The 21,171-nt window shown below is 37.2% G+C and overlaps 1 protein-coding gene across 7 annotated transcripts in view; it reads right to left on the bottom strand.

Moving 5' to 3' along the window:
• The window catches only part of ATG5 (autophagy related 5), a 118,556-nt gene that overhangs the window by 35,436 nt on the left and 61,949 nt on the right, over positions 1 to 21,171 (bottom strand). For 6 of the 7 annotated variants that reach the window (XM_032651309.1, XM_032651307.1, XM_032651306.1 and 3 more), the window contains one exon: positions 14,554 to 14,648. In XM_032651309.1, coding sequence (XP_032507200.1) covers positions 14,554 to 14,648 — 95 coding nt within the window. The remainder of the gene's footprint in view (positions 1 to 14,553; positions 14,649 to 21,171) is intronic. The other variant, XM_032651310.1, reaches the window with a different exon arrangement.

The following is a 21,171-nucleotide window of genomic DNA, read 5'->3' as shown; positions in this document are numbered from 1 at the left end:
CCTGGCACACAAAGTACTCAATAAATGTTAGCTATTATTGGCGTTTCTCTATAGCTTACTTTAATTACCAGCAATGTTTTTTATTCTTGAAAATATTAAATGAAACAATGACTTAGCTTAGTGTAACAAATTAGTAATAAGAAAATGTTGACTTCATTTAATAATAACTTTAGTACTTTGGGATAATACTATTAATTTGCATATTTTAACTTCTTTAACAATAAATTAAGGACAACATTTGCCATTACATTATCTGTGTTATTTTGGAAATAATAAACGAAGCAAATTTTTAAGAAGCTCTAATATATATCCAACGCCTTAAAAACAAAACAGCAAATCATCTGCATCAAAAAGTTCCCATTCTTATACAAGACAATTTAAAAAAAATATACCCGCCAAATAAGCTTATAATTAATAGTTGCTTTCATTTTTCAAAAATCCACATAGGAAGCAATTTAAGACTAAAACAACCCCAGAGAGTAGTAGCTAGCTTATTTAGCAAGGGCAATCAAAATCTGCTGTGTTGGGCTGCCCCCTACAGGCCTCAATTTACCGATTTCTTTTAAAAGGTGTCTAAGGGAAATATCATTAGAATCTTACATTAAGAATATTAATTAATTCTAAAGCAAAGTATTATTCATTCATTCATTCTAGCAGGAAACAGTCTCTAAGAAACCTCTATAAAGATACAGAGAGAAATGAAACAATTCCTTGACCTCCAGTAATTCACAGGTTACATCTTACAGAGAAATCACACAGACTCCAACAGATCCATGCTGAAATACTGCAAAATAGCTTAAGAAATGTCTATATTACAATGTTGCATGTAGAAAAAGAACCAGGCTGGAAATCCAAGACTCAAGTTCTACTCTTCTTGTCTCTGCCATTAAGTATCCAGCTGAACATCTGGGCAAGAGTTTTGTGCAAGCTTTCTAAAATTAGGGGGCTGAATTAGATGATTCCTAAGGATTCCTCCTAATGTATAATTACATTTGCCATAATAAGAGGCAGAAGGGAATGTTTTAAAACAAAATTCAGAGAAAGAAGAAATAATTTATACATGGTATGAAGAGTTGGGGCACATACAGAGAAATCAAGAAAGACTTCTTGGGGGAAGTGACATTTGAGCTGAGTTAAGAAGCATTCTGGGAATAGGGGCTATTCCCAGCAGGAGTGAACAGAGTAAGAAAATAAAAATATCAAGCATGTTTTGGGGAACAATACATGATGCTATTTGGTAGGAGTCTAGCTTTGTTTCATGAAAATCAAATTAACAGTAACTGAAATTAGTGCAAATGGCAAGAAAGTGATAAATGCAAATGGTTCTGGTACTGTACAATTCTAAGAAACTAATCAAAAGAGATTCCAAGGTATTTTGTCTAGAAAATTGAAAGAAAGTGGTAAAGAAATAGGGAACTGAAACAGAAAGAGTAGGTTATGTGAGTACTTGGCAGTAATGAGTAATAGATTTGGGGGACCAGACAGAGCCTCACAGAGAAGACTACACTAAGACCAGAAATATATTGATAAATGGAGTGAACTATTTGTCACATATGTTATAGCAGTCATAGGGGGTATAGCAATCCCTATCATCACTGATAAGATAATTCAAAGCAATAAAATCTAATAATAATTACAGCAAATAATTTGTAAATTATTTCCTATGTGCCAGGCATAATATCAAAAAGTATTACATTTAATTTTCATTAACAACCCTATGAAATATTATTATCCCTATTCTACGAATGATAAAATTGAGGTCCAGAGATGTGAAGTGAATGCCCCAAATCACAGCTAATTGGGATATACTTCCCTAAATGAAACTTCTCCATCTTAACCACTTGGTATATTAATGAAAGTTACAGATTCAATTCCTACAAATTTTTCAAAGTTCTTTACTGAAGAACCTATGTAGAAAAAAAATTCCAAAATAATCAAGGATAGACAACTTTTAGAAAAAGTAATAATCATCTATCATTTATAGCAATATTCATGTTCTTAAGCAATACATTAAGTTAAAATTTTTGTATTTAGAAATAATTAGAAAGAACAGATTAAAAAAAAACCTTAGAAAACTCCTCAGTCTTTATTCTCTTTCCCAAATTTCTACAAAATCCACCTATCTAAATTTGGAGGTTAAGAATTATTAGAAGTGGTGATGTCATCAGTAATGATGGAGTAAGGACTTCAAATATCCTATCTTCCATAAAAGCAATGAGAACACTGGCAAAAACTGTTGAGAGACAGAATTATTAATTTTTAAAACTTCCCACAAAGAAACACCCAGAACCAGATGGCTTCCCAGGTGAATTCTACCAATTATTTCAAGATTTAACACGAATCCTTCACAAACTCTCCCAAAAACTAGAAGAGGGAACACTACCCAACTCATTCTATGAGGCCAGTATTACCTGGATATCAAAACCAGATGAAGACATACAAGATAAGAATACTAGAGACCAACAATCGTTATGAATATAGACACAAAATCCTCAACAAGAAACCAGCGAACTTGGACTTCCCTGGTGGCACAGTGGTTAAGAATCCACCTGCCAATGCAAGGGACACGGGTTCGAGCCCTGGTCCAGGAAGATCCCACATGCCACGGAGCAACTAAGCCCGTGTACCACAACTACTGAGCTGAGCGCCTAGAGCCTGTGAGCCACAACCACTGAGCTTGCGTGCTGCAACTACGGAAGCCCATGCACTTAGAGCCCGTGCTCCGCAACAAGAGAAGCCTGCGCACAGCAGTGAAGAGTAGCCCCTGCTTGCTGCAACTAGAGAAAGCTCACATGCAGCAACAAAGACCCAAAGCAGCCAAAAATTTAAAAAAGTAAATAAATTAAAAAAAGAAAAGAAAGAAACCATCAAACCAAACCCAGCTACATATGTTATATAATCTGACTGACTGGTATCTATCCCAGGAATACGAGGTTGGTTCAACAAAGAAAATCAAGCAATGTAATACATCATATTAATAGAATAAAGGGGAAAAACCCACATAAGAACCTGAATAGACACAGAAAAAGCACCTGACAAAATCCAACACCCTTTCATGATAAAAATACTCAACAAAATATAGGGAACGGAACTCAATCTTATAAAGGGCATATAAGAGAAACTTACAGGCTAACATCATACTCAATAATGAGAGACCGTAAGCTTTCTTCCCCCTTAAGATCAGGAATAAAACAAGGATGTCTGCTTTTGCCACTTTTATTTTGATTCTGTACTGAAGGTTCTAGTCAGGGAAATGAGGCAGGAAAAAGAAGTAAATGGCATTCGAACTGGAAAGGGAGAAGTAAAACTATCTCCATTTGTAGTGACATGACCTTCTATATGGAAAATTCTAAGGAAGCAGCAAAAAAAACAAACAAACCAAAAAACCCCCCCAAAACTGTTAGAAGTAAGAAACAAGTTCAATGAGGCTACTGGACAAGATCAATATACAAAAAAATCAATACTATTTATACACACTAGCAAAAAGTCCAAAAATGATAATAAAAACTGAATCAAAAAGAAAAAATTACGTAGGAATAAATTTAACAAAAGAAGCGGGCAACTTGTACACTGAAAACTACAGAACATCATTGAAGACCTACATATATGGGAAAAAATCCTGTGTTTACTGATTGGAAGACTTAATATTGTTTGTTAAGATAGCAATACTCCAGGGAATTCCCTGGCAGTCCAGTGGTTAGGACATGGGCTTTTACTGCTGTGGGCTCAGGTTCGATCCCTGGTCAGGGAACTAAGATCCTGCAAGCTGTGTGGTGGAGCCAAAAAGAAAAAAAAGATAGCAACACTCCAGAAATTGATCTACATATTGAATACAATTCCTATCAAAATCCTAATTGTCTTTTTTTTGGTAGAAACTGACAAGCTGATCCTAGTATTCATATGGAAATGCAAAAGATCCAGAATAGCCAAAATAATCTTGAAAAAAAGAACAAAGATGGAGGACTCATACCTCTTGATTTCAAAACTTACTACACAAAGCTACAGAATTCAAGAACAGACATATAATCAGTGGAATAGAATTGAGACTCTAGATAGAAATCCACACATTGTGGACAACTAATTTTCAACAAGAGTGCTAAGACAATCCAATGAGAGAAAGAGAAGTCTTCAACAAATCACGCTGGGAGAACTGGAATATGTACATACAAAAGAATGAAGTTGGACCCCTTTACCTTGCACCATATACAAAAAATTAACTCAAAATGGATCAAACACCTAAATGAAAGAACCAAAACTATAAAACTTTAGAAGAAAACATAAGAGGAAATCTTCATCACTTAGTATTAGGCAAGGTTTTCTTAGATATGATAACATAAAAGCATAAGTAACAACACCAACAAAAAGAACTGGACTTCATCAGAACTAAAAACTTCTGTGTTTCAAAGGCCATGACCACGAAAGTAAAAAGACAGCCCACAGAACAGAAGTTAACTATTTATAAAGCATACATCTAGTAAAGGTCTAGGATCCAGAATATATAAAGAACTTTTACAACTCAACAATGAAAAGACAACCCAATTTAAAAATAAGCAAAGAAGAGACATTTTTCCTAAGAAGATATACAAACCATCAGTAAGCACATAAAAAGACGCTCAGCATCATTAGTCATTAGGGAAATGCAAATCAAAATCATAATGAAATACCCCTTCATATCCACTTAGGATAACTAATCAAAACGATGTACAATAACAAGTGTTGGCAGGGACATGGAGAAACTGAAACCCTCATTCATTGCTGGTGGGAATGTAAAATGGTACAACCAATTTGGAAAACAATATGGCAGTTCCTCAAAAGGCTCAATGTGGAGTTATCATATGACCCACCAGTTCCACTCCTAGGTATATACTCAGGAAAAGTGAAAACATATGCCCACCCCCAAATTTGTACATAAATGTTCATAGGAGCTTTCTTCATAACAGCCCTAAAGTGGAAACCACCCAAATATTCATCAACCTGATGAATGGTTAAACGAAATGTGATGTATCCATACAATGGAAAGTTACTTAGTTAAAAAAAGGATGAAGTACTACATGCTACAAGACAGATGAACCTTGAAAATATTATGCCACATGAAAGAACGCAGACACAAAAAGACACATATGATGTGATTCCATTTATACGTCCATGTAGCACATCCACAGAAACAGAAAGTAAATTAGTAGTTGCCAGGGGCCAGGGAGAGGAGGGAAGAGAAGTGACTACTAATGGGTATGGAGTTTCTTTTTGAGGTGATGAAAATATTTTGAAATTAGATAGTGGTGATGGCTGCACAACTGTGAAATACTAAAACTGTACACTTTAAAGCGGTGAATTTTATGGATGTGAATTATATCTCAAAAAAATAACCCACTAGAATATCTGATCCTAAAATTTTGTGATATGGAACCACAAAAGACCCTGAATAGCCAAAGCAATCTTAAGAAGAACAAAGGGCTTCCCTGGTGGCACAGTGGTTGAGAGTGGTTAGGGCAACAGTAGAGAATGATAGTTTACTCAACAGAAAATCCAGCCCAGAATTCTGTAGTAAAAATGTATGGTATGAATGTTACAGTCTAATTTATTATGAGACCAGAATGACCACCACCTTCATAGATAATGAGACCTTCCTTAGTTTGTTATACAGTTTGTGTATTTACTGAGTACCTATTATGTGTATGGCATTGTGATGAACACAAAGATATAAGCACAGTACAGAGGCTCAACTTCTTCTCTGCGTTTACTAAAGAAGGAATTCTCCTTAGCTGTTTAATAAATGTTTAAAATACTCTGACCAACCTAAATGTCCATCAACGCATGAATGGTAAAGAAGATGTGGCACATATATACAATGGAATATTACTCAGCCATAAAAACCGAAATTGAGTTATTTGTAGTGAGGTGGATGGACCTAGAGTCTGTCACACAGAGTGAAGTAAGTCAGAAAGAGAAAAACAAATACCGTATGCTAACACATATATATGGAATCTAAAAAAAAAAACAAACAAACAGTACTGATGAACCTAGTTGCAGGGCAGGAATAAAGAGGTAGACATAGAGAATGGACTTGATGACATGGGGTGGGAGGGCGAAGCTGGGGCGAAGTGAGAGTAGCATGGACATATATACACTACTGAATGTAAAATAGCTGGCTGGTGGGAAGCAGCAGCACAGCACAGGGAGATCAGCTCGGTGCTTTGTGATGACCTAGAAGGGTGGGATAGGGAGGATGGGAGGGAGGCTCAAGAGGGAGGGGATATGGGGACATGTGTATGCATATGGCTGATTTGCTTTGTTGTGCAACAGAAACTAACACAGTATTGTGAAGCAATTATACTCTAATAAAGATCTATTAAAAAAAAAAGAGAGGGCTTCCCTGGTGGCGCAGTGGTTGAGAGTCCGCCTGCCAATGCAGGGGACAAGGGTTCGTGCCCCGGTCCGGGAAGATCCCACATGCCGCGGAGTGGCTGGGCCCATGAGCCACGGCCGCTGAGCCTGCCCGTCCGGAGCCTGTGCTCCGCAACAGGAGAGGCCACAACAGTGAGAGGCCTGCATACTGCAAAAAAAAAAAAAGAGAGAGAGAAAAAAAAAATACTCTGGAAAGAAATTACCTTCATAAGCTGACCTTAAATTTATATACAGAAAGGTGAAAATGAATGATATGCCTTCAACTTGCAAGTTATTTATCATTTTATAACTGTTACCTTCACTTGGATCAGAAGTGAAGTTATTTTGAGAACTGAGCATCCATTCTCTACTTTCTTGTCTTTACATATAAGATACAAATCCTGTTTTTAAGCACAGATGTCTTAATATTCATTGTAGCATGTACCGCCACGGCTAGAGTGTGAATTAAGTATTAGACACCTTGCCCCAAGGATTACTGCCATATAATTCTTTACATGAAAAAACAGCATAATAACAACTATACATGGAGAGGATTCTGGGAGCATGGAAGCTTAACGCTTCCCCCTCTCCCTTCTACTCCCAAATCTATCTCATACCCAACACAGTGGCTCTCCTGAGCTAAGGCACCTATTGGGGTGAGTAGGCAGGGAGGACCTACATGGAGGAGCTACAAACCCTCTGCAATATTCTCCCCTCTGGGTAGACATGAGCCTAAGGACCAACGAGCCTAAGGATCCCCAAAGGCTAAGGAAAAAGCTGGGAAAAAAGGCTGAATCCTGCTAGTAACGTTTATCATTCAATACTGTCTTGGCAATGCAATACTAGCAATGTGATAAAGCAAACAAGAAATGGCTGATAAAAATGACAGCAAGAGGTGTTGTTTTTTGGGTTGATGCCATAAATAAATATCTAGAAATGGAAATGAAATAAAGAAAAACAAAATCTAAAAAACACCTAGAAATAAATTAAAAAGAAAGGCACAGGGCCTATTTGAGAACATAAAACAAAATCTGAGTAAGAAAGATGTACCTGGGCTTCCCTGGTAGTGCAGTGGTTAAGAATCCGCCTGCCAACGCAGGGGTCATGGGTTCGAGCCCTGGTCCAGGAATATCCCACATGCCGCAGAGCAACTAAGCCCGTGCACCACAACTACTGAGCCTGCGCTCTAGAGCCCACGAGTCACAACTACTGAAGCCCGTGCCTAGAGCCCATGTTCCGTAACAAGAGAAGCCACCACAATGAGAAGCCCGCGCACTGCAACGAAGACCCAACGCAGCCAAAAACAAAAACAAACAAAAAAGATGTACCATGTTCTTATGTAGGAAGATTTAATGATATAAAAAGGTGAATTCTACCAAAATTAAAACAGAAATGTATTTCCACTTACTAAGCATGAAAAGACTGAAAAATAGGTAAGGAGTGAATTGTCCCAGCAGATATCAGAAGACTAAGATCAAATAAAAATAATACTGTTATAAGAAAATACAAATAGGGCTTCCCTGGTGGCGCAGTGGTTGAGAGTCCGCCTGCTGACGCAGGGGACACGGGTTCATGCCCCGGTCTGGGAAGATCCCACATGCCGCGGAGCAGCTGGGCCCGTGAGCCATGGCCGCTGAGCCTGTGCGTCCGGTGCCTGTGCTCTGCAACGGGAGAGGCCACGACAGCGAGAGGCCCGCGTATCGCGAAAAGAAAAGAATAGAAAAGAAAATACAAATAAACCAATGGAATGGTTTGTAAACATTTTTTACAGAAAGATACCATAAAAAATCAAGACAAATTTTATAGTTGTGATTATTTTTTACAAAGTGTTTGACAGAAAAATGGTTAATATCTATAAAAATAATTTTTTTTAAATCAGATAAATAACCCAAAAGAAAAATAAGCAAAATATTTATTTTGCCCCCAACTCTGTGCTCAAGACCAACAGGCTGTCCTCATACTTACAATGTCCCCTCTGCCTTCAAAGGTCCTCTCATGACTCTTTGCCTACCTTAATTCTATCCACTTGTCAGACCTCAAAAGACATGACACTTTCATCAAAGAAGGCTTCTCTGCCCTACTAAGCTAGATCAGATTCCCCTTAGAGGAATTAGGCTTTATTGCACTACATACCTCTCCTTCACAGCACCAATCACAGTTGTGATTTAAAATTTGTTTGTGTACTTATTTGATTAATATCTTTCCACCTCTAGATTATAAACTTTTAAAGGATGATGTACCATATTAATAACCACTTGCATCCCCTGTGCACAGTATCAGGCATAGCATGCAATGTTTGTGAACAAATGAACTTGAATGAATGAATGAGACAACCTTTTCTTACATGTAGCATATTGGCAGGATAACACTTATGAATCCACTGCTTCTTGAAAAACAGAAATTATGTGCCTAATTTTTACTATACAACCTAAATACCAATGCCTAAGGATTTCACAGTCACTTTACAAGTCTTTTTAAACAGATATCCTCCTTAATCACATCTGTTTACGTGTGCTTATCTCAATAACATTTTAGTTACATTTTTGAAGCACTTCCTGCCATTAACCTCATCTCTAGAATACTGGCTAATATGAAGCACCTGGATTTCAGGAACACAGAGGCTAAAGTAAACTGCCATGTAAATGACAGAAATGACACATTTTGGGGTCTGTAATGGATCTCTAAACTACTTTTGGACCTATTTTACTTTTACCACTAAAATTCCATCATTGGATTTAGAGTTATTTTGAGTCTGTGGTAATCAAATTACAGATGAAAAAGAACTAAAGTTTTCCAACAATCTGTATAAAAGTCAACCTTTAAAGAATATCACCAGTTAGAGATTTTCTAGGTTTGGTCAAAGTGGACTTCACTTTATGTGATACTTATGTCTTGAAAATTCTGTAAACTTAATTTTTATAAATAAAATTATATTTTCTTTGTAAGTCTCAACTATGTCTGGACATTAGTTGTTCCACATTTCATATGTGTGCCCCTGAGCAAGTGATTTAAAATTCCTCAGCTGGGGCTTCCCTGGTGGCGCAGTGGTTGAGAGTCTGCCTGCCCATGCAGGGGACGTGGGTTCGTGCCCTGGTCCGGGAAGATCCCACATGCCGCGGAGCGGCTGGGCCCGTGAGCCATGGCCGCTGGGCCTGCGCGTCCGGAGCCTGTGCTCCGCAACGGGAGAGGCCACAACAGTGAGAGGCCCGTGTTCCGCAAAAAATTCCTCAGCTTCAGTTTCCTGAGTGTAAAATCAGATAATGATCCCTACATCCTAAGATGGTTTTGAGGCTTCCAAAGATAAAATGGGCCTCACCGAAGCATGCTCGCTGTCCTATCCTTTTTACCCCCTGCTATACAGGAATTCTATTAGAATGCTGCAAAGAAAAAAGTTTAGCAAAATTATGCCCTTTATTTGTCTTATTAATAAACCTGGATTTTCAGGTTTTATTTAAATTTACTTACTAATTTAAGGCGTCAAATAGTACAGAGATCTATATCTAGTATATTAAAGAAATGAAAAGTACAGATTAATCAAAATGCCACATAAGTAAAAGCTACACTTGATCAACAGACTATCCCAACCACACAAACTAATCAGCTGTAGAACACCAGACATATGGTATCACCTTTAGATCATATAATTAAGGAAAACAGAAAGCAGATCCCATCTCCCTTTGGTCAAGGTATGAATGAAGATTCAAAAATACAAAATAGGGAAATGGAAAAAGCCAGAGAATGGACAATGGGCAAAAACTAAGACTCCTAAATTTTTATATTCACTTATGCATCTCACGTCTAAAATTTTAATCAAGTTCCAGTAAGAACCAAACCAGATAAGGGTAAAGCCAACAGCAAAGTCAATAAAGAGAACCAATAAAACCACGAGGCTCAGGGTCTTCTCTGGTGGCACAGCAGTTAAGAATCTGCCTTTCAATGCAGGGGACATGGGTTTGACCCCTGGTCTAGGAAGATGCCACATGCTGCAGAGCAACTAAGCCCGTGTGCCACAACTACTGAGCCTGCACTCTAGAGCTCACGAGCCACAACTACTGAAGCCTGCATGCCTAGAGCCCGTGCTCCACAACAAGAGAAGCCACCGCAATGAGAAGCCTGCACACCACAACGAAGAGTAGCCCCCCATCGCCACAACTAGAGAAAGCCTATGCGCAGCAACGAAGACCCAACACAGCCAAAAATAAATAAATAAATAAATAAAAACCCTGAGGCTCTGTCTCTCCCTGTTTGAGGAGAAGCTGCCACTGTCTTGACAGAGGAAAGATCAGGCAGCAAGTTCTGCCCTAACAGTCACCACCTGGCAGCCAGGTTTTGTCAAGCAAATTTTGAGAATTCTCTAGCTTCCCACTTTCTATCTAATTATAGCACTTTATGAAAACCATTCTCTCTCACACATACACATTCTCTTTCCCTCTCTCTCTCCCATTCTCTCTCTGAATCCTTTTATGTTATGATATGACAGTAACAGGTATGGATACATCTGACAATATTCCCCAGAAAAGAATGGTAAATACTGCCATAACGGAAAGAACTGTACTTACTGTAAAAATAATAAATCTGCTCTGAAATCAGGAGTATAAAGTGTTTGAAAAAGAATATCATTGGTATAATTAGATAAACCTGTAATACGGCTTCTTTAAAGAACAATTCCGACCAGATGTATAAATTCACTCAGTCATGCCCTTTTCATTTTGTGGATGAGGAAACGAAGGCCCAGCAAGACAGTAAGCGCCTGTGGACACACAACTCATCAGTGTCACACCTCCCACAGAGCCTTAGAGGCCTCCCTTCTAGTGCAGTGCTCTTAGTAGGAAACCTAACTGTTTTTCAAGGGAAACTGCTTTGGCCTTTATGTCTCAAATATCTGACAACTTGGCGAGCTCAGAGAGGTTTACATGAAGTCACAAATTGTCAGACTAGGTGAATAAGGCAAAACTGTGATCTTGATCTATCATGCACTGTTTCTGGATGCAACCCTTCCAACAGCTCTTTTGCACTTGCTCCTACTATTCTCCCACCATTTGAATTAATTTTAGAAGTGTGTTTTCTTCAACTACTACAACTGCACTATCCTTGTTAAAGCCAGCTAGTTCTTTCAGTTTTGGATTATTTGAACTATAAAGTCTTTTTTTCAGCTTCAGAATTATGTGATCTTTGGTGCTTTTAATATTCCAAGATTCAACGAAGTAAGTACTTGTGAAGCACCTACAGTGTACGTAACACTGTGCTAAATAAATCCTACTACACAGATTTAAAAAGGAAAAAACAAAAAAAAAGCCCAAACAAAAAAAACTAACCTTGCCTTCAAAGATATCACTAGCATGTTGAGTGTATTAGTGTATCCACACTGCTAGTTAGATCAAGAATTACCTAACTTGGGCAAATCACTGAACCTGTCCAGGCCTAGATAAAGGGATTTTCAAACTGTGCTTTAGAATTTCCATAAATATGTGATGCTATAACCACTGGTCCCCAGGAGGACAGAGTCAAGCCACCTGAGTCAATATCACTTATCCCCATCTACCCACCCCTTCCAAGTTCAACCCAAAAGTGGGCTGCTGCATTAAAAAAAAAAAAAAAAATGAAATCTACTCAGAAAACTTCAGGACCACTCTAAAATTCCGTAATAACCTGTTACTGTTTTTATTCCATATTTTAACCACCAATATCTATGTCAGTGATGGTGAAGACGCAGCCTCTCCCTATGAGATTTACAGGCCACATGAAGGATCCTACCCACTATAAGTACTATACTTAGTCCATAAAATCTGACTCAGTTTTGGCTTTTCTCAGCGCAATAACTAAAGCATATCACTACTGAATCTAGTTCTGTAAAATCACTGCTGAAGTTCTCTTAGGGAATACCTAGGTGGTCAGTACCAATTTATGTAACGTGAGACATTTCTTCTCTCCATACAACTAGGCTTCCTGTCACCTTTCTCACATTATTTTATGCAGATATAGAAACTGTCCTATTTGCACACTGTTTAACATTAACAGTCGCCGAAACTGTTCTACTGCTCTGCTGCCTGTACAGAGAAGACTGAGACTCTCTCATGTGAGCAGCAACAATGTTTCCCTTCCTTTTCCTTAACAGGTCTCTCCAAACCTCTCTTCTCTTGGGCTGAAAACTTTACTGGTTAATCCCAATCCTCAATTGCCTTGCTCCATCAATTACTTTCCTTCTTATTTGATAAACACATTCTTCCATAAAATAACCTAAAATTTTATTCTGCCTTAGCCTTCACATTACTTCGCCAAGTCTTTATTATACTGTGGATGATCCATGGCTTATGACACATTGTCTTTAGCTATTGCTGAGTGACACTTTAGGAAGCAGCTTTACTGAAACTATTATTATATTTTTACTGTAGGTAAGGTATAAAGGATATTGCCCTGTCCCTTCAAAGTGAAGCCATGTGAGAATTTCTTTCCTAGGTGGTGCCCAAGAAAAGTCAGCTTTCCTGATGATCTAGTAAGTTTTCATCATATATAAAATGAAAAACAAAGTTATATCTCATCACATTTCCTTCCCCTTTGCTCTGGCTACAAGGAACCTTGGGGTCAAATTTATAGGTCAATTTTAATAAATTTGACGATCTCACTTATTCATAGCGTAGTTCATTTCATGCTGGGTTTCCATTTTATATCTTTGGTGGCTCTAATTTTAAATTTCAACCTTTTTCTATTTTGTGACTATACAAAATATATTCTTGTAAATTGCCTCAGATTCTTCATGATATAAGATAAAGTATAAATAAATAAATTATGGCATTTCCAAACCCACTGGGTAATATTTGTGCTTAACAAAGACTCGTGGAATTAAAATTTTACTTTCCTGAAAAAAGGAAGCAGAGGAGTGCGGCTGATTAGATCATCTGGTCTTTATTCCATCAGTCATTTTTCTCATTTTATTTCTATTGTACATATTATGAATCCATGATCTAAACATAGTCTATTTGCCATTATGTTAATGAAATAAATGAGAAGCAACCTTATTTAAGTCATAAAAACTTTTCATTCTTTGAGTATACTGGGATTTTTGTTTTTTACTTTTCAATCGGACAGTTTGTTTTCCTCTTTGAACACACATTAATCTAATGGCACTATAAAAGATTAAAAAATAACTGTAGAAGTAACTATGAGTAAGACTGTTAGATAGTAAAAATGGCTACAGAGAGAAGTTATGACACAATCTCTTTGAGTCTGAATCGAAGGCCTGCTAGATGAGAGTCTATGTTTGTGATACTGTGTTTCTAATTCCTATTCTTAACTGCTTTTTCCATGATCGTAGGCAACTAGCTTTCTGGATACCATTCATTCAATGAAAATTTACTCAGTATTGCTATATAGGAAATATATGGTAGTTTTAAAGTACTCTACAGAAACATGGAGTTTCTTAACCCCACGAAAGTGTAAAGTGTACAGTAATGAGACGCTACTATTTATTTTGTTGTACAACACTGAGGACCCATCATCTAAAACAAATACAGTCGATTCTCATCTGTGGTACTTATGTTCTATAAAGTTACTGCAAACACTGACTGAATTAACAAATACTGAACCATTGCTCTTAGGGGGATTACAAGGGTTACTGCAAGTCTCTGGTCACATGTCTTCAACTCATCAATACATAACCTTGTTTTATGTATGTTTCTGTATAAAGATAGCACTTCAGCACTATGCTTGGGAGTCATTTTTAACATCAAAATTACCAACAAAAAGCACAAAAACGTGAAGAACGCGGCACTAAATAGACTGGGAAAAGTCACTTGTTTACAGTATGAGAGCAGAAACAAGAAGGCACAGCATCACTGAAAATGTGCACATGGGCAAAGCAAATTTTTCATCACTCTGCACATGTCCAGGGAAGTACTGTTGAGTACTGACTTTGAGGTTGCAAATAAATTTTAGCAAGCAGGCTAATCTGCAAATACAAAATCTGCAAATAAAGAGCACCAACTAAATGAGTCACATATTTCACAGTGCAGTCTCTGATTTGACTGCCACCAAAACGAAGAGATCTGGAAAACCCTAATAAATGTTATTCAGTTACTATGCAAACTGAAAAGACTTTGGACTAGAGGGCTTCAAGAAGTAAGATGTCCGAGACTTTCATAAGTTGGTATTGTTAAAAATGTTACTTCCTACCTGGTATATTCTAAAAGGGATGTAACGAAATCCATTTTCCTCTGCAGGATATTCCATGAGTTTCCGATTGATGGCCCAAAACTGGTCAAATCTGTCTGTAATGATAAATTATTCATTAAAAATGAACAACATTACAATTTAATACCTCATATGAAGAGATTAAAGTTGTTAAGCATCCATTCTAATAGAAGTTTCTGAAAGGGCATTATTTCTGTTATTTTTTCTTAAACTTATCTTTCCATAACTAAACATAAAGCAAGATATAAAATTATTTTTTTTCTACATTATTGTTGCTTCCTTTTCCTAGATATCTCCATAGACATTTTTTCTCATAAGAGAAACTCTAAATAGATTATGACTACTGGTGTTATCACAGCAAAAAACATCAGGTATAGATGAATGTCTCGATTCCCTTGGTCCTATTCCTACTGTCTAAACTAAATGCACAGCTTCAAGTGACCTAAAGTTTAACCACAAATTGTTTAAAGAAACAAAGTAAAAATACCAAACACAGTACACATTAAACAGAAAAAAGATAAAATTATAGGACAGGCTTTGAAAGAAATGTGAAACTGACACTTAAATGTCAGTTGCAGTTTAATCTCAGACTGATTAAACAACTCCTTTTTAAAAATGTAAGGCTTGCTTTAAACAAAAAAAACCCCCACTTTACTGATATATAATTCACATACCATAAAATTCACCCTTTTTTTTTTTTTTTTTTTTTTTTTGCAGTACACGGGCCTCTCACTGTTGTGGCCTCTCCCGTTGCGGAGCACAGGCTCCGGACGTGCAGGCTCAGCGGCCATGGCTCACAGGCCTAGCCGCTCTGCGGCATGTGGGATCTTCCCGGACCGGGGCACGAACCCGTGTCCCCTGCATCGGCAGGCAGCCTCCCAACCACTGCGCCACCAGGGAAGCCCCAAAATTCACCCTTTTGAAGTGTTAACTGAGTGGTTGTTAGCATATTCAGAGTTGCCAATATATAATTTCAGAACATTTTCATCATCCCCAAAAGAAACCTGTACCCATTAATAATTATGCCCTCCCCCCACATCCCCTGGAAATCACTAATCTCTATTCTATTCCAGAGATTTCATATAAATGGAATCATATAATATGTGGTCTTCTGCATCTGTTTTTCTTTTTTACTATGTTTTCAAGGTTCATTCATGTTGTAGCATGTATCAGAACTTCATTTTTACTACCAAATAATATGTCATTGTATGGAGATACCACATTTTGTTTACCCATTCAACAGTTTGTAGACATTTGGGTTGTTCCCACTTTTTGACTATTATGATTAACGCTACCATGAATATTCACGTACAAGTTTCTGTATGGATGCGTATTTTCTATTTTCTTGGGCATATTACCTAAGAATGGAACTGCTGAGTTACACAGTAACTGTTTATCTGCCATATGGTAACTATGTTTTGAAGAACTGCCAAACTGCTTTCCAAAGAGGCTGCACCATTTTACACCCCCACCAACAATGTATGAGGGTTCTGATCTGTCCACATCCTTGCCAACACATTATTGTCCATCTTCTTTATTATAGTCATTCTAGTGGGTATGAAGTGGTATCCCCTTATGGTTTGATTTCCATTTCCCTAAAGACTAATTATGCTGAGTATCTTTTCATTTGTTTCCTAGCCATTTATATATTTTCTTTTGGAGAAATGACTATCAAATCCTTTGTCCTCTTTTTAACTGGGTTGTTTATCTTTTTGTTGTTGAGTATTGTAAGAGTTCTTTATGTATTCTGGATACAAGCCCCTTAATCTGATAAATAATACACAACTATTTTTTTTTCCCATTCTGTGTGTTGTTTTTTAACGCCTTTAACTCACCCGGATTTCTACCTTAAAATATTTTTTATACACAGAAATTCATCTCAGAATCAAATCTCTGTAAAGTACATGAATACTCCAGAATCTCAGGTCAGCCTGGTATATTCTCTACTACTAGACTCATCTCAACCCAATTTACTGGTAATATATTCATACTGCTTAAGCCATCATAATTATATATAAAAAACAAAGTTTAGCTGTTTCTTCTTAGATGACTGTGACAGGCTCTAGGCCTTCTCTAATCTCATTTTCAACTCCAATCTGGGGAAAGACACATACTACAATAGAACTGGTAGGATAGGGAATTTAGAACCCAGTCAGTCCAGGGCAATTTCACAGATGACAACTAAGGTCCAGCTTGTTATGAGTTTAGTTAAGAACCAAGACAAGACTCTTGGTCTTCTGATTCAAAGCCCACAACCGTTTCAACAGTTGCAACCACAAAACTGCATCTTAATGCTAAGAGTAGCTCCTTTAACCACAATTCTTTCATTTCATGTATGAATCAATTATTCAGTCAATGCTTTTTTAAAAGTATCTTTCTGCTTTCAAGTATCAAGCAAGAATGTGATAGCTAAATAAAGTGATTCTTCATGCACTGCTAAAATTTTACTCACTGCCTCATCATTAAATCTCTAACACCTACCACAGTGCATGCACAACATATGCTCTTGAATCAATGAATAACAGAATACTACATATATAAATTTTCATTAAAATTTTTGGATTCTATAACTTAGGTTACAGATTAGGTCTGTAACTTAACAGCTAGACTAGAAACAACAAATCAACTGAAAATTCTGCCCTAATTCACTTTCAGATGAAATAAAAGGAGTTAAATAGTTCTAATACCTCTTCTAAAAATAAAATTTTGTAATTATTTAAGACAACTTCTTTATCAAAATATAACTTATTAAAAACCACAAGCAAACCTCTATTAAATGAAAAATTTATACTGTTTCTAACAGAGGGGAAAAAATGGGCTAAAGCAGTGGTCCTTAACCAGGGAAGATTTTGCTCCCCTGTGGGTGTGGGGACATTTTTGGATGTCACCAATATGTGTGTGTTACTAGCATCTAGTGGGTAAAAGACAGGGATGCTGCTAAACATACCACAATGCATAGGACAGCTCTCCACAACCAAGAATTATCTGACTCAAAATGTCAATAGGGCTAAAGGAAGGAAAGCAAACACAAACAAACAAAAAGTACAGAAAGGTAATTAGTGAAAAGCTTTCACGTACCTATATTGCAAAAAAGTAAACTGGAAAAAGAAACATCACTGTGCACATTACCAATTTGCTGACACTCAACTCCAAATTCACCCTTCAATATATACACAGGCATAACGGACACAATTTCTTTAAGCATCTCTAGCGTGACAATCACATTAAGCTTTCTCAGTAGAGAGTACTGAAAGGACACTGCAGGAGAAAGGGGCTCCTGCCTACACACACACACACTGAAGGCTCCTTGCCCAAATTAGCACCCTGCTTTCCTCTGCAGGCCCATATGGGTGGCTGGCCTACAGTTTCCCACAGAGACGCCAGTCCCTCTGCATGCTTGTGCCACTTGTTGCTGGTGGCCCGCACTCCAGATTTTCCTGACTTCCCAGCCACTGCAGACCTGCTCCAATCTGGGCAAAATAGTGAACACTTCTCTACTAACCCAATGGGCTGGAATATACATTCTCCAATGAGTTCTAGACCCAGCCCTGGGAAGGGGCTCCTTTTAAGTGTGACCTTCCTCTTTAGCCCTAGGGTACCAGATATGATTTTCTTCTATCTTCAGTTACTCTTTTACCAGAGTTTAATCATTCAGTATATAATACTTAACCTATTTATCCCTTTGTGTGGTTTCTATCTCCTAACTGGACCTAGTCTGATACAACTATGTTTTAAAGGAATAAAGACATAATAAAAATCTGTATTAATTAAGATTAGCTTTATCTTCTTATAAAAATGTTATGTTCTTATATAAAATAGGCATTTCCTCAACAATACCAAAAACATTCCAACCAAGAATAATTTAACTTTTATAAGTCAAAGTTATTAATTAGAAAGACACAAATAAAAGAAATTAAAAGAAAATCAGTGCTGAGTTTCAGTTCATAACCAAATGCCTTTCACACTGGGTTTTGTAACATCAGGAACTCTTCTATCCCTTAGTCAATAATTAAATAAATTTGGAGTAAGGATGTATTGCTAACTTCCTACATGGTAATGAATCAAGTATATATTAACCTGTCACCAAACAATTAGTTATTATAATTAAGTTGTAAATTTGGTTATTTGTGTCATTGGCCACGAAAACAGTACCTACAAGTAAAAGAAGCTCAATGGTCTTTAGCTGCTCATTTTTTAAACTGTCAAGTTAGGTAAATGTACATCTATTTCAACAGCTTTCACGTTAATTTAGTTCTAATTCTAAAACAAAACAAACTACTAAGTAGAAGAAAAAATTAAAACTAGCAGTCACTTAGCTTATACAAAGAATGGGAGAAAAGAAGGTAACTTAACATACTTCTTGCCAGAGCTATTAAGAATATGATTGATAAGTTGGTTTCTGTTTTCTATAGCTGTGCTATAGAAAGTCAATCTATTTTTTTTAAAGATATTAAAAACAGAATTCCTCAAAATCCTGGTGGCCACCAATTTTTTCTTCTCACTCTCTGCTGAATTAAGCTTTTATATTGGTCTTGGAAATTTTTTAAAAATCCAGAAAAAAAGATTTTTTAAACCAAAGATCTTCCTAAGAAGCATGAAAAATAAATTGATTACATTTGTATTCTTTGTTCCTCACATGGAAAAAGCTGCAGAAAAAAGTGGTGATCTTAAAGGATGTTTCTGCTCTTCCACTTAAGTTTTATTAAGAACTCAAGGCAAAATAATTTTTAATATTCAAATGTCACAAACAATGTATTCGTCTACAGGATCCCACAGGAAACGTGGAGGACATCTAAGGGACTGCGACCCAGCCTCAATTCAGTAATGTGGTATTGCTGGCTGGGATATAACCATAGGAAAGGGGTGAAATGGCTTCCACATGCACACCATCCACTTCCTGCTCTTTAAGTCTGTGATGTCAAAAAGAACAGATTTACAGCACCCTAAATAAGTGTCAGATCATGATGGCCCATAAAACACAGGCTTTAAGCTTTTCTTTAAAGAGAAAAAGCAAATGGTTGAAAATCACTGCTGAAGGGAACACACTCCTCACAGAATTCTGCATTTATCAACAGTATTATTCAAATCAGTACTACAGGTGGTCATGTAATATACATGGTGCTTTGACCAGAGGCTTTCAAAATTTATAGCAGAAAACATATCCAAGTACAGACCTATTCGAATTAATTTCTTAACATGTAATATAGTAAACATCTTTGTGAAGCAAAATAGGAGGGGAAAAAAAAACAGTAATTACTGGTAGGTACCAAACACAGGTGTGTTAAATATGTGACCTGTATCTTCAAACTCATTTGTCCTTTGAGTCATATGTTAACAGGACAGTTAGGGCTGACCCAGGGAAGGGAGCATTCTCTGTACGGCAGCAAGTCCACTGGTGCTTGGATGCTTCTTAACAGAACTACACCCACACATTTCTATGAGAACTTCTGTTTGAGGTTTAAAGTTACTGTTATATATCTTCAAAGAAGTCTTGAAAATGCTTCAAGGACCCCTGAAAATTTGTCATGAAGACAGAAGTAGGCAGGACCAGCAGGCTGGCCTCTGTATTAAGGCTGAGAGGAGAACCAAACCAGGAGAAGGTCAATCCTTAATCCTGTTCGTAAACACTCATCTTGGCAATAGGATTGTACCCTGGGGAATTTGTTGTTAGAGTGAATCAAAAGAGCAATAAAACCTGGATCTGAGGAAATCTTTGACCTGGAGCATCACTGTCTCAGAATAAACTGAGAGAAGACATTTATAGTAGTCTCCCCATATCCACGGGGGATACGTTCCAAGACCTCCAGTGGATGCCTGAAACAGCGGATAGTACCGAATCCTATACATACTGTGTTCTTCCTATACCTACATACCTGTAATAAAGTTTAATTTATAAATTAGGCACAGTAAGAGACTATCCCAATTGCCAGCATCACTAACATTTTGCGGCCATTATTAAGTAAAATAAGGGTTACTCGAACACAAGCCCAGCAATACCACAACAGTTGATGTGATAACTGAGACGGCTACTACGTGACTAACAGGAGGGTAGCACATACAGTGTGGATATACCGGAATCATCCCCTATACTTCACATGCTGAGGTGAGACGGAACAAGATTTCATCATGCTACTCAGAACAGTGCACGATTTAAAACTTGTGAATTACTGATTTCTGGAATTTTTCATTTAATATCTTCAGACCACGTATGCCCACAGGAAACTGAAACTGTGGAAAACAAAACCATGAATAAGGAGGAACTACCATATTCCTCTGCCCTAAAAAAGAAGTGCTGTCTATTAAAATATAGTCAATTACTGGGATTCACTCTTGGAAAACATTAAAGATGCTGTAACACACAGTCTAGAAAACTGGCCTCAAGGAGAGGAATCAATATATATTTTTACAGCGTAATTCTCTCTGTATTCGCTACTACGACTTTCATCTAAACCACTATCAACTCTCATCTGAACCATTGCGACAGCCTCCTAATTGGGCTCTGCCCTTCCACTTGTATCCATAATACACAGCATCCAGAATGCTCTTTTAAAACATAAATTGAATCATACCATGAATGAATAAGTTTCTAAGCATTTTTCC

Source organism: Phocoena sinus, chromosome 12 (assembly GCF_008692025.1).
Source record: "Phocoena sinus isolate mPhoSin1 chromosome 12, mPhoSin1.pri, whole genome shotgun sequence".
In the NCBI taxonomy this organism is placed as follows: Eukaryota; Metazoa; Chordata; class Mammalia; order Artiodactyla; family Phocoenidae; genus Phocoena; species Phocoena sinus.
The sequence above is the reverse complement of the archived record's forward strand: the minus strand, read 5'-3'. Positions and strand labels throughout refer to the sequence as shown.